At 44.2% G+C, this 13,884-nt stretch overlaps 1 protein-coding gene and 1 non-coding gene across 2 annotated transcripts in view; both read right to left on the reverse strand.

The window, feature by feature from the left end:
* Positions 1–5,201: 5,201 nt before the first annotated feature.
* Positions 5,202–13,884, reverse strand: part of API5 (apoptosis inhibitor 5) — a 40,630-nt gene continuing 31,947 nt past the window's right edge. Inside the window, exon 14 of the mRNA XM_077453523.1 lies at positions 5,202–11,561. Within this exon, the coding sequence (XP_077309649.1) occupies positions 11,479–11,561 (83 nt within the window). The 3' untranslated portion in view covers positions 5,202–11,478. The remainder of the gene's footprint in view (positions 11,562–13,884) is intronic.
* LOC143929749 (small nucleolar RNA U109) lies at positions 12,203–12,327 on the reverse strand. The gene has a single exon (XR_013262600.1). It is a non-coding gene; the product is annotated as a small nucleolar RNA U109 (small nucleolar RNA).

Consider the following 13,884-nt stretch of genomic DNA (forward strand, 5'->3'; position numbering starts at 1 on the left):
CGGTTTGGGCGTTTTACCAGCCGAAAAAGGGTGAAAACCACTTACAAAGCGGCGCTCTGCCGGCAGTATAGCCGGAGCAGTGCTGCTTGCAGGAGTTTTTTTTTAACATCCTGCAAGTGCACCGCTCCAATGTGAAAGCCCTCGGGGGCTTTCACATTGGAGACACAGCAGCGGCTGTTTCAGGGCGCCTTGCGGGCGCTATTTTAAGGCGCTGTAGCACCTGCAAAGCTCCCGAGTGTGAAAGGGGTCTTAAGGCATCAGTATACCAAGACATTTTGGATAATTTTATGCTCCCAACTTTGTGGGAACAGTTTGGGGTCGGCCCCTTCCTGTTCCAACATGACTGTGTACCAGTGCACAAAGCAAGGTCCATGCAGACATGGTGGGAAATTAAGTTCAAGTGCAATAATTCACATTATAATAGTGACTAAAACATATAAAATTAAGTCTAACAATCTAAAAAAGAAAAATTCCAAAGTGCTGTAATGGTGTGAACCTCCCAACTAAACAGTTGTTGCACTGGAAGATAATTTGTATTGCAATTATCTGTAGAGGGGTTCCCACCATCCTTGCTAAGCGTCATTTGTTATTTCTTGTTCTCAGTTTGAATTAGAGGAGAAGTTGCGTATCACAGAGACGGGTATTGTGGTAATATCCAAGTTTATAGAGATTTCCATACATTAGAGGGTTCCGCCATTATTGTGAAGTTATTGTTTAGTAAGTTAGGGCTGCACTTTTCTTTTTTTTGTGGTGTGGGAACACATAAGAGTGCTTAGTGGCAGATCTTTTACTGACGCTTCTTTTATTTTACCTCCAGTAGTTTATTGTAAATAGTAGTGTGTCCATTACCTATTATACTGAAGATTGCCATTTGGCATTAATAAACATCAACAGAATTTAGTTGTGCCCCACCGTGGACAATGTTCCTGGCTGCAGAGTTCATCTCCCCATCCCGCCCAGACGCCTATCCCATTGGCTGGTGTTTGATAGCTGTTTGGTCCCGCCCACTCCAGACATCACCGCTGAGTTGTGACAGCTGATCCTCTCTCCCTGCATATGGCAACATTAGCTGACAGCGTCACACACTCAGCGGCTCTTACAAGCCTCATTATCTGCTTAATGTGGAGCTGTTTCACAGGCCATGTGGGCTACACAATCCTTGGATGAAGCCTTCCACGGCATCCCAACGGGCAGATAGCGGAAGACAGCACAGTGATTAGGGTGTGCGGCGGTGGCCAGCCGGTACTTCTGACTTTTCACTGCATGCTGTGGCTGGCTGCCACCCGGGACAATGGTCCCACGGTTGGGCCAGCCCTGCTACATATAAACACAAGGGACTATAATGTAGCGCTAAAATGGAAATAAAAATAAATAAATGATAAACTCAAGCAGTGTAGTGACAAACACCAAACACAAAGCCCCAAGAATGAAAATAAATCAGTCCTTGGATTCCATGTGAATCACGTGTAGTGGTTCATAAAGTGCATAGACAAAAGGAAGATCCAAAAGAGCATCCAAGGTGATAACATCAAGACGAGGTATGAAAAAAGTGGGTACTCTTACCAGAGCCACAGGACCTGTATGTGGGCAACACCAGGTCAAACGGGCATAGATGTATCATTGATTCTACAGGGACTGTACGACAGATCTCCGATGGTCCATCAGCCAATGGAGGGGCTGTGGGGGTCTTTTGATCAGTAGAAGAGCAGTCAGCACCGTCTCAGGGATTTCAATCCTCCTTCGAGAGGTTCCAATCAAAGGAAAAATGGTCTCCGACCGATAGTTCAGCAACGGAGGAAAAACTCATGAAGGGAGTTATATGAAAAACAAAAAGAACAACGGCTTCCCATAGTGTAGAAAAAAAGTGGAATGTTTATTGGCATAAAACCAGCATATACAATAAAAACAAAAAAAAAAAGTGATCACATGTTAAAAGGCAATACAGGGAACATAGAAACCCCGCCCTATGTGTTTCGTCCCAAAGGACTTCTACTGGGGCATCTAGCTGCTCCCCCATATTGCACAAATATATATATAAATAACTATACAAAATATAACACTAATCACAGATGGTAAACCACAATTAGTAAAAATGCATTTGTTAATAGGACAGAATTACTCACATGGTGCGTTGAATCCCCACCCAGTAATAGAGGAACCAATCAATCACCCTGTACAAAAGTCCCCAGGTGAGTAGCCAGAACCCATAACTTATAAGAATAAGATAGGGGCCAAGGTATGCATCGGGAAAGCCTGTGAAAGCGGGCAAAAAGCCAGTGAAAACAGGTCAAACTGACCTATAGGGTAACTCAACCAATGTCTGACGACAACGCTAGTATGTCTAAGTGTAGTCAAGCCAATCACAAGACAGCTCGCTAATAATAGTAGGCGTTATAGGAACCAGAAGGCTTATAAATAATCCAAGCCTCACACTGGTATATAGCTGGACCCGGAAGTGACATAAACCCTAAACAGGAAATGAGGCTGTGCTAATGACAATCCAAGCCTCACATTGGCACCTGGCTCAACTCGGAACTGGAATCGAAAACGAGGCTTGGTTAATACTAATCCAAGCCTCGCTCTCATGCCAAACAGGACCCGGAAGTGACTACAGACGTAAACACGCCAGTGTCAACAAACACGGATGTATGCACTGCCAATCAAATGCAGAGAGATAAGTCCTCAGGCGAGGCTCAACTCTGCATGTCTAGACAGAGACACAGGGGAACGGCGCATATGCGCATAAAACGAGCCTCCATGTCGACTGCGCATGCCCCATAACAAGGCACCATCAATCATATGGTTTCACACACGTATGTGCGCATGCGCTACAGAACGGCCATATAACTTCACAAAAATAGGAGAAAGGGAACCATCACATGTAGGCAGTAGTAGGCAGATGGCCCTACATCAAGGACCAATATGACTTCATATTCCCACAGGCATTGAGGAAAAATATGTATCCATATTAACATTACTAAATGAGCGGAAAGGGCAGAAACCGCTCCCTACACAAAATGTTAACCCACCAACTCAGCACAAAAAAAAAAAAAAAAAAAAAAAAAAAAAAAAAAAAAAAAAAAAACGCATCCCTTGGCCCCTATATTATTCTTATGGGTTCTGGCTACTCACCTGGGGACTTTTGTACAGGGTGATTGATTGGTTCCTTTATTGCTGGGTGGGGTTTCAACGCACCATGTGAGTAATTCTGCCCTATTAACAAAATGTATTTTTACTAATTGTGGATTACCATCTGTGATTGGTGTTATACTTTGTATAGTAATTTAGATATATTTGTGCAATATGGTGGAGCAGCTAGATGCCCCAGTAGAAGTCCTTTGGGATGAAACGCGTAGGGCGTGGTTTCCATGTTCCCTGTATTGCCTTTTAACATGTGATCACTTTTTTTTTATTATTTGTTTTTATGCCAATAAACAGCAAATTCCACCTTTTTCTACACTATGGGAAGCCGTTGTTCTTTTTGTTTTTCATACAAGTCCCTTCATGAGTTTTTCCTCCGTTGCTGAACTATCGGTCGGAGACCATTTTTCCTTTGATTGGAACCTCTCGAAGGAGGATTGAAATCCCTGAGACGGTGCCGACTGCTTTTCTACTAATCAAAAGACCCCCACAGCCCCTCCATTGCCTGATGGACCAATCGGAGATCTGTCGTACAGTCCCTGTAGAATCAATGATACATCTATGCCCGTTTGACCTGGTGTTGCCCACATACAGGTCCTGTGGCTCTGGTAAGTGTACCCACTTTTTTCATACCTCGTCTTGATGTTATCGCCTTGGATGCTCTTTTGGATCTTCCTTTTGTCTATGCACTTTATGAACCACTACACACGTGATTCACATGGAATCCAAGGACTGATTTATTTTCATTCTTGGGGCTTTGTGTTTGTCACTACACTGCTTGAGTTGATCATTTATTTTTTATTTCCATTTTAGCGCTACATTATAGTCCCTTGTGTATATGAATTTTGTCACACTCGTGTGTAGCAGCTTTGTTGACTTTTGTATATAGGTTAGCGCAATATTATTTGTATTTGCATATGAACACACCATTACACACACATACATACCTTTTTTTTCAGGGGGAACACAGTTCCAGCACCTCCTGGACTGACTGTATGTAATGGAAAGGGTGCCGGCGTGTGCTGCAGTGTATTGATGCTCACTGCTGGGGGATCTATTCTAGCTGGAGGGGATGTATTTTTGCAGGGGGGTCTATTGTTACTAGGGGTGGGTCTTATGTTGCTGGGGGGGGGGGGTCAGTTGTTGCTGAAGGAGATCTACTTTTTGGGGAGGGGTCTATTGTTGGTGGCTGCCAGAGAGTCTATTAATGCTCGCTGTGTTGAGATCTGTTGATGCCGTAGAGAGTCTATTGTTGCTGGGGGGGGGGGGGGGGGGGATTTTGTTGTGGGTGGTACATTGTTGGATCTATTGTCGCTGGCTTAAAGCGGGAGTCCGCCGCTTTTTTTTTTTTTAAAGCCAGCAGCTACAAATACTGCAGCTGCTGACTTTTAAAAACAATGACACTTACCCGCCCAGCAAGCCCGCGATGTCGGCACACGAAGCCGATCGTCTCTCGGGTGCTGCCGCCGCCATCTTGGGTATGGGAATCAGGAAGTGGAGCCTTGCGGCTTCATTTCCCGGTTCCCTACTGCGCATGCGCGAGTCGCGCAATAAGGATGGTCCCCGCTGTCTCTGGGATCCGTGCGTTTCCCAGCAGGCAGCGGGGGACCTTCGGAAAGGGGCGTAGCTTCTGCAGAATCTATGCCTGGAAGTGGGTGCAGATACCTGTACTGTACAGGTACCTGCACCCCCCTCCCCTCTGAAAGGTGGCAATTGTGGCGCTGGAGGGGGGGAGGGTTCCAATGAGCGGAAGGTCCACTTTAGGGTGGACCTCCGCTTTAAGGGGATCTATTTTACGGCTTTTCTTGATATCATTACCAAATTATGTACAAATTACTTAGCACCACAAAATGATATATTTGTATGTATAAGGCAGCGGTGTGATCCAGGGGGAGGGGGCAGAGAGCCGGAGCATTGTGGGCAGCAGTTTGCCTGGGAATGTTTAGTGTACTCAATGTTATAAAAGTTCTCCTTTTTAGGAAAAGGTGAACACCGTACACCCCTCCCCATCCCCACCCCCACCCTCCAAAATGTCCAAAATGTGTAATAAGGAACTACTCTTTATAAAAACCAAAAATTTATTCCAGCACACGTTAACCATTACAGAAATGTAAAGTCAATATTGCAGAATGAAAAAATACGTTTCCAACTAACGTCAAGTCTGAAAGAAATCAAAAACATGCTAAATGCATAGAGAGAGGTCCAAGTGTCTGGGTGCAGTCATTGGAGGAGGGCGGCCGGAACCAAGAATCAACTAACGCTAAACACACAGAATGCATACCCTGAAAGAATCAGAACTGAATAAATACTATAAAAAAGAAAAACACATTAAAACAAGGTGAATCCTGTTCATGTTAAACTGAAAAAATGAAAGTTGTAACAGACTCAGCCTGGCCACGAAAGATATTTTGTCAGGAGCTGTAAAGGGTCTCCAGTCATAACAAACGTTTCAGTTTAGTGTGGATTATTAGTGTACAGAATCACCCACCAGCTTCCTATGTCTCTTGGGGACTCTGATGTGAAGCACCCGAGTTCTCAGCTCTGCACCAACCTACCATGGTCATCCTAGGGGGGGACGTCTCAAGCTGGCCAAGGATGGATCGAATGTTGGCCGGTTCAATAGGAACCAGCTGAGATTCAATTAATGTATGGGCAGGCTGGTTGTACTGAAGTCGATACATCGATTGCCTTCAGTACAACCAGTTTGTCCGATTTTCACATCTGATTTTCATAGCAGCCATCGAAAGCTCCCTTCCAGCAGAACACAATAGCGCAATAGGAGGAGATCCCCCCCCCCCCCCCCCCCATCAACACTGTGTTGAGAGGTGAATTGAGCGATTTTCTTTCCTGCAACCCGTGGTTGCAGGGAAGAAAACGGCATCATCTATAGCTTGCCTAAAACTTATTTTATGCAGTAGAGAATGCAGCCAAGACATTAACAATTTCTCCAAGTGCAACAGTAATGAATGTATCCTTAGGATTGAGGAGGGGGTTGTGTGTTTAGGAACTTTATGTGGAACAAACACCTATGAAATATCCTAAACATACAAGTACACTGATTGCGATTGAGCACCGATTCACACTTGAGAGTCGCACCCCATTAACTGCAATAGGACCATTGTAATCGGTACGACTCAAGTCGCTCTTAGAAAAAAGGTGCCTGCACTAATTTTTGCTGCGACTTTGGCATGACATGCATTGACTTCTGTTTAAGTCGCCGTATGCAAGCTGCGGTGAAGTTGCGCTGGGATGTCGGGTTCAGAGTCGCGTGACTTTGAAGCCGCAGCGGCGTGAACCAGAGCTAAAGCAGAACTAAACCTTCCTTGTCCTTTTAAGCCAAGGAAGCTGCTGCACATGTGATCAGTTACGACTCCGGCCATTTGATGGTTTGACAGTTTGGTTGGGAACACAAAACAAAAAAAAAAAAAATGTGACAGCATTCCAGGAACACAACTGTTCTCTGAAACTGTTCAAATCGATAGGTCTAGTTGTGATTTACACACCGCTCACACCACATCAGACTTTAAAATAGTGCGACTTTATTTGAAATCGCACGACTTCAAAAGCCACGTCAGCGTGACTTGACGGACAGCTGTGTAATTTCTATGCAAGTTGCACCTGAAAATGGGCAAAAATAGTGCAGGAGCTTCTTTTTCAAATCAGTACGGCACTGCAAAGTCGGCACCACACCCATTTGAACAGTTCAATTACAGACAATCTGTCAAATTGCATGACAAGTTGCACCAGTGTGACTGCGGGCTTAAAGCCCCTTTCTGGGAATGTCAGACACTGGAGACCCCCCCCCCCCCCCACCATGTGCTCTGGCTGCATCCTCCAGTCCTTACATCACACCATGGTGCCCTGGAGGCAACGTAGGGGTCAGTAGACACAACCACCGTATTGCTGAGGGATGCAGGTATCAGACACCACAGGAAGTGTTAAATACTCAAAAAAAGGCCAAACTGAGAGAACACAGAAGAAAGACTGCCAGGGAGGCAATAGCTCTTCTATTAGGCCTGGGTCACACAGGCTTCAGCTTGTATAAGCATTGTGACCGGTAAACTTTGACAAACCATCTGCAGAGCTTTCAGCAAGCTTTTTTAAAGTACCATTCACCTCCAGTTTGTAAGTGTTGAACGCAGACCCCAACGGGGAGTGCTGATTGCCACTTTGAGCAAGCTGCTAGCAGGCTTCAGCACTTCTAGCTTGTGCCGAAGCCTGCTAGCAGCTTGCTTAAAAAAAATGAGAAGTCCAGCCTGAGCTTGTTTGGCTGGGCTTCTCTAATGAATCACAGGAGTGCAATTTGTTCTGCACTCCTGTGACCCGTTTTCAGCAGAGAGCGGACTGACGTCCACTCTGTCGACGTCACGGGGATCAGTCCAGGCACTGCGTCCTCCCGACAAAGTCTGGATCCGCCAGGTGCCTGGACTAATGTCCATCTCAGCGAGCTGCTCAGAGCCCGAGATGCCCCCCCGCTTCGCCCCCTCAGTGCTCCAATGAATGAGGTAGAAGAGCAGAGAGCTGCGACCAACAGTTTACAGCTCTCTGCTCCCGGAGCGCTAAGCCCAGGTTCACACATATGCGATCTCAGACATTGCATGCGATTCGCACCCACACCACAGGTGCTGACCAGATGCGACGTTGTATGGCTGAACTCGCATTAGATTTGCATATAAATAAAAAAAAAGTGCAGGGACTTTCCCCTTCCCCCCGCACATAAATCGGATTGCATGGGCATTCTCATCTATGCAATACGATTCCTGTGCGAGTTCACACTGATCTTTGAACCAATCTGGGGGTGTCAACAACATATTGACAACAGCAGCGGTTCGCAGAGGGCAGTGTGAAGCTGTAATCGCGCTGGCTCCCGCATCGCACAAGTGTGAATCTATTAGATTGTAAGCTCTTCTGAGCAGGGCCCTCTTAATCCTCTTGTATTTTATTGTATTATAACTGTATTGTCTCCTTTTTATATTGTAAAGCGCTGCATAAACTGTTGGCGCTATACAAATCCTGTATAATAATAACCTAGGCTGAAAACCGAGTGATCGGCGGTGAGGGAACGATGCTGCATCCACCTAGGTAAGTATAAATGAGAAAGTATGAGGTGTTTTTTTTTTTTAAGTGGCAATCAGCACTTCATTATCATTTGTGTTCAACATTTACAAACTGGAGCTGAACGGCATTTTAAAAAGCTTCAAAGCTTGCTGGTCACACTGCTCTTATACAAGCTGAAGTCAATGTAAGGCTGGATTCACACCTATGGCATTTTTAGTGCTTTTTGCAGATTTGCGCTCCAGAACGTGTTCCATAGGAAACCATGTTAAGAGGACTGCAGTGCAAATCTGCAAAATGCAAAAAGCAATAAAAATGCCATAGGTGTGAATCCAGCCTAAAAACTGACCTAAACCGGGAAACTGCTTTGGAGACTTATTTAAAAACGCAAACAAATCGCCCCTCTAAAAAAAAAAAAAAACAAAAAAAAAAAAAAAAAATGAAAGATTAATTTTGATTGGCAGCTGCCCCAGCTTATGTCAAGTTAGCGCGAGAGGTCTGCCGACAACTAAATCTCTGTATTAACTGGCCAATCAAACTGAAAGAAAAGGAAAATGATGACGGCTATTCCACAAGGACATTAATTACGGCCCATTTTTTGTACCCCATTATGGTTATTGTGCCTTATTGCTGTCTTGATTATGGTCTGCTGGTGACAACAAATTCGTACCGTCTAAAGCAAACAAGGACAGGCAGGCCCTCCATCACCCTAACCAAAAAGGTACAAAAAACATTTGGCTTTTCTGATCACAATTTCTGGTGTAAGGTTTGCTCAAAGCAGACATTCCATTACTTTTCAAATCCATTGGGCATGGTTGGCCAAAAAAGTAACCCCCCCACCCCCCGCCATGAAAAGGTTCACGTGTACAGCGCTTAGTGCATGCAGCAAGTTCATGTTATTTGTCATGCCCGCCCTCCTAGAGAAAGTCAAATCCCTTCAGTGAAAGTCACATGACATGACCAGAAAAGAAAGGCCGATAAATCAAAAAGAAAAAAATCTCAGCCATCTAAACTTTCACATCAGCAGATAAATCAGTATAAGGGTAACATTTTATTTTAATCACATTTTTTTTTTTCAGGTCCACCCATAAAACAGCAGGGAAGGTTTATGTAAACCAAGTCCCCAAGATGGCTAAAGAAAAATAGAAGTGGGCATTGGGACCGAGTGCAGATCATGACACGGCAACCTGACCCACAGCCAGGTTCAATTCAGTATGCCCCAACTTAAAGTAATTGTAAGGGATTCAATTTTAAACAACATGGTATAGTTACATGCTCTGTGTAATAGTTTTGCACAGAGCAGCCCCAATCCTCCTCTTCTGGGGTCCGCCGCTGGCGCTCCTGACCCCCCCACCCCCCCTCCACATGCTACGGGGGCCGGCTCTGTGTCCATAAACACACACAACACGGCACAGCCCCACCCCCTCCTCACTGGCTGTAATTGACAGCAGCCAATGTCTACTGCTGCTGTCTCTGAGCCAATGAGGGGGGAGAGAGCTGAGAGAGTCTCTGTTCTTGTGCAGTGCTGGATTGAGATTGGGCTCGGTTAAGTATAAGGGGGACTGCATTGAGGTTTTTTTTTTTTTTTTTACCTTAATGCATTAAAAACTCCCCCTTTAAAATTTTGTGGGCATTTTAAAAAGGGTAAGTGCACTTTATGATTGCTCCCTTCACCTGACCTAAAACTGCCCCCCCCCCCATTGACTCTCCTTACAAAGTCCCAATGGCCATGGCCTCCACTGTTTGCTTACAATTTAACACTGAATCTTTCAATGTCCCAGCTGTGCCTGCACAATACAGTCCCAGAAGACTATTAGATCATCCTCGGCATCGTCACATAGCCCCATAAAAATCCTTGGGGCTGTAAGGTGCAAGCACACCCAGGACAGTGAAGACATATGCAGGGCTGTCTTGTCCACTGCAATCCTTCAATCTAAGTGTGCCTCTGCAGAAGGGGTGAGTGGTTACGTTTTTGATTTTATTTAGGAATCATCACATAGGATTGATACAGCATCAGTCCCACGCTGGCTGTAAGGCTGAAAACTGATCAAACACCCCTGATCACTCAGTTCTCTGAGCTCCATGGATTAGAGAGCTGGAGACTGTCAGTTGCTGGCTCACTGCTCCTCCTTCTCCCCGCTCACTGAAGCGCTGGGCTGTGGAGGGGCCAGGAGCAGCTGGCTCACGGCTCTCAGTGGTTCGCTGAAAGGGTGAGCTGGGGTGCCAGTCCAGGCTTGTGGGTGGATCCCGACCACATGGTTGCGATTTTTCCTTAGCCTGGACTGGCTGTACAATGTCAGCCAACAGCGGGCTTCAGTCTGCTGAAAATGGATCACAGGAGTTCAGAACGAACTGCCCCCCAGGGAGCCGCAGAACGAACTGCCCCCTAGAGAGCCGCAGAAGTACAGCCAAACAAGCTTTGGCTGTACTTCTCCTTTAAATCACGACAAAGGAGGAGGATACATTTTTGTTGTATGTAAGCGCACTTTTCCTTTAAAATCAGCAATGTCAAATTTACAAAATCTATGATTGGTTGGAAAATAAAGACTCATTCTCCCAAAAAAAGTTTTATATATACTTTTTTTTTTTTTTTTTTTTAAACAGCAAACGGCAGTTTGGTATTTGTCCACAACAAAAGATTTCCATCTGTCTTGCATCCGTCAGGCAGATTTACATTTGGTCAAAGAACCAAAAGGTCTAAAAAGTAAAAACGTAAAATTGGTGGCTATAATTCGGGTTGCAAAATAATAAATAACGAGACAATAAAACATTTGCTTTCACAGCAAAGGAAAACTTGGAAACGCAGCTGTAATTTTATCACCTGCACACATGCCGAAAACAGAGGAAAGGTAATTTGGCAATGGCAACCGAACCACAACTGTCAGCTGAGGGTTGAAATATTCAAACCATGGCGCCAACGTGGCCTGAAATCAATGTCCTATGTTCACTGTAATTAATGAGGTTACTGTATCTGCACATTCCTTTCACTTAATTCCTAGAGAGAAATGTAATTGCTACAGTTCTGGATTTTAAATTTTCAAGCGGGATATGTGCGTCGTTTTGAGCAGATCCCTACGTGAAACATGGAATCAGCTCAGAATCCGGTGTGTGATGCTGAAAACTACGGTAGGTGTACGAGACTGAAGAACGTCTGGATACAAAACGTACGTACAAAGGTAGAAAGAATGCTTCATGTTAAAAGTCCGTTGCCGGTGGCAATTGAAAGGAGGCATCGAGCAGTCTGTCAGTCAGCTGAGTGTCCCCATGCCGGTCTCTCCTCTTCTAGTACATTCTTCCTCGACTGCGGTTCCCACGAGTGCCCCCCCAACCTCTTCCTCTGCCGCCGCGGAATCCCCCTCTCTGTTCTGTAAGATCCAAAAAATTTGAATTAAAGGTCAGTGGGCAAAACAAGTTATCCCAATACAAGTACACCAGATCCCGTTCAGATTTATCCTCCTAGTTACATTTACACAAGCTGCAGTAACTATATTACCAAAAGTATTGGTACACCTGCCTATAATAATAATAAAACAAAAATTTATACACACACAGATATCTAGAGATAGATATCTAGAGAAAGAGATCGATATATAGATAGATAGAGATAATATATATATATATCTCTATCTATCTATCTATATCAAATCTAATGAGACAGAGACACACACACACACACACACACGCACACACACGCACACACACACACACACACACACACACACACACACACATCTCTAAAAAAAATTATATTTTCTATAAAAAAATCTATAAAAAATATATATACATACACACAAAAATTATTATTATTTTTTTTCAAAGGATGTCCTTTGATTTGTACATGCACTTCTATTTAACACATAGATTCCCCCCCCCCCCCATCAGGAGGGGTAAAAACATTGTTACAGCTTACACAGTTTCAGAAATTGGTTGGCATTATATTTGGGGAGGGGGGGTCAGGATTTACACACAACAGCCTAACCTATACTAATGATATTCACACTTTTAGTCATGTAGGAGTATTATACTACCACTCAGCCTGTTCTTAAAGGCTGTCAGCCCTGATAACTCCTTTGGTCTATATTGCATTTGTAAAAGCACATGTGCCCTATGGGAAAAGAGCACATGATGTAGAGCCGAAACCACCAATCGATAATCGATTACGAAATTAGTGTCAACTATTTTCATAATCAATTAATCGGCCAGCCGATCAGTTGCTCTGCATACAAAATGCATCACACACACAAACTTTAATGGCATCCCAGTCTTAGTCCGTAGAGTTCAATATTGAGTTGGCCCACCCTTTGCAGCTATAACAGCTTCAACTCTTCTGGGAAGGCTGTCCACAAGGTTTAGGAGTGTGTCTATGGGAAGGCACTGATGTTGGACTTATACTAGAGCTGCACGATTCTGGACAAAATGAGAATCATAATTCTCGTGACGTAAAATCTTTCACGTTATACACACACACACATATATATATATATATATCTCACAATTTGTCAATGGAATAGGCTTTGCGTGTAAGTGGAAAAAGTTTAACCGCTTAAACACTAAAACTTTTCGGACATTTGTTAGGTTAAAATCTTTTTTTTTTTTTTTGCTAGAAAATTACTTGGAACCCCCAAACACACATTATATATAATGTTTTGGGGGTTCCAAGTCATTTTCTAGCAAAAAAAATAATATTTTAACTTGAAACCAACAAATGTCAGAAAAAGGTTTTAGTGGTTAAACTTTTTTCACTTACACGCAAAGCCTATTCCATTGACAAATTGTTACGTTTATACTTAAAGCAGGAGTCCGCCAGGACTCCGCGTTTTTTTTTTTTTTTTTTTTTTTTTTTTAAAAGCCAGCAGCTACAAATACTGCAGCTGCTGACTTTTAAAATAGTGACACTTACCTGTCCAGCGCGCCCGCGATGTCGGCACCAGAAGCCGATCTCTCGATCGTCTCTCGGGTGCTGCCGCCGCCATCTTGGGTATGGGAATCAGGAAGTGGAGCCTTTCGGCTTCATTTCCCGGTTCCCTACTGCGCATGCGCGAGTCGCGCTGCACAATAAGGACGGTCCCCGCTGCCTCTGGGATCTGTGCGTTTCCCAGCAGGCAGCGGGGGACTTTCGGAAAGGGGCGTAATCGACGCCCCTTTCCGCAGAGAGCTATCCCGAAAGTGGGTGCAGATACCTGTACTGTACAGGTACCTGCACCCCCCTCCCCCCTGAAAGGTGCCAATTGTGGTGCCGGAGGGGGGGGGGGGGGAGGGTTCCGATGAGCGGAAGGTCCACTTTAAGTTCAACTGATAAAGAATGTTTTGATTGTTGGCAGACTGCCGGGGTTTTCTCTTCCTTTCTTTTGATGGCTGTGGCTTCAGCTTTTACTTCCCTCCACCTAAAAAGATTTCAGTTTGTTGCTAAATTGAGTTAAAGTTTATAGGTCATCTTAAAAAGGTGGAAAAAGTTCTGAAATTATTTATCCTTTTGTCTCATTTTTTTTTTTTACATCCATTTTACACAGAAACCTGACATTTTAGTAGGGGCGTTTAGACTTTTTATATCCACTGTACATGTTTGGTGTTGTGCACCGTGTAAAAATGTAGTGCAACACACATTACCGCATGTCAACTTGATGTGGTTAAAGCGGTAGTAAACCGCACTTTTTATTTTATTTTATACCCTGCAAGACAATGATATTA

Source organism: Lithobates pipiens, unplaced genomic scaffold, assembly GCF_037356315.1.
Source record: "Lithobates pipiens isolate NorthernLeopardFrog02 unplaced genomic scaffold, aLitPip1_a1.2 Scaffold_24, whole genome shotgun sequence".
Lineage (NCBI taxonomy): Eukaryota > Metazoa > Chordata > Amphibia > Anura > Ranidae > Lithobates > Lithobates pipiens.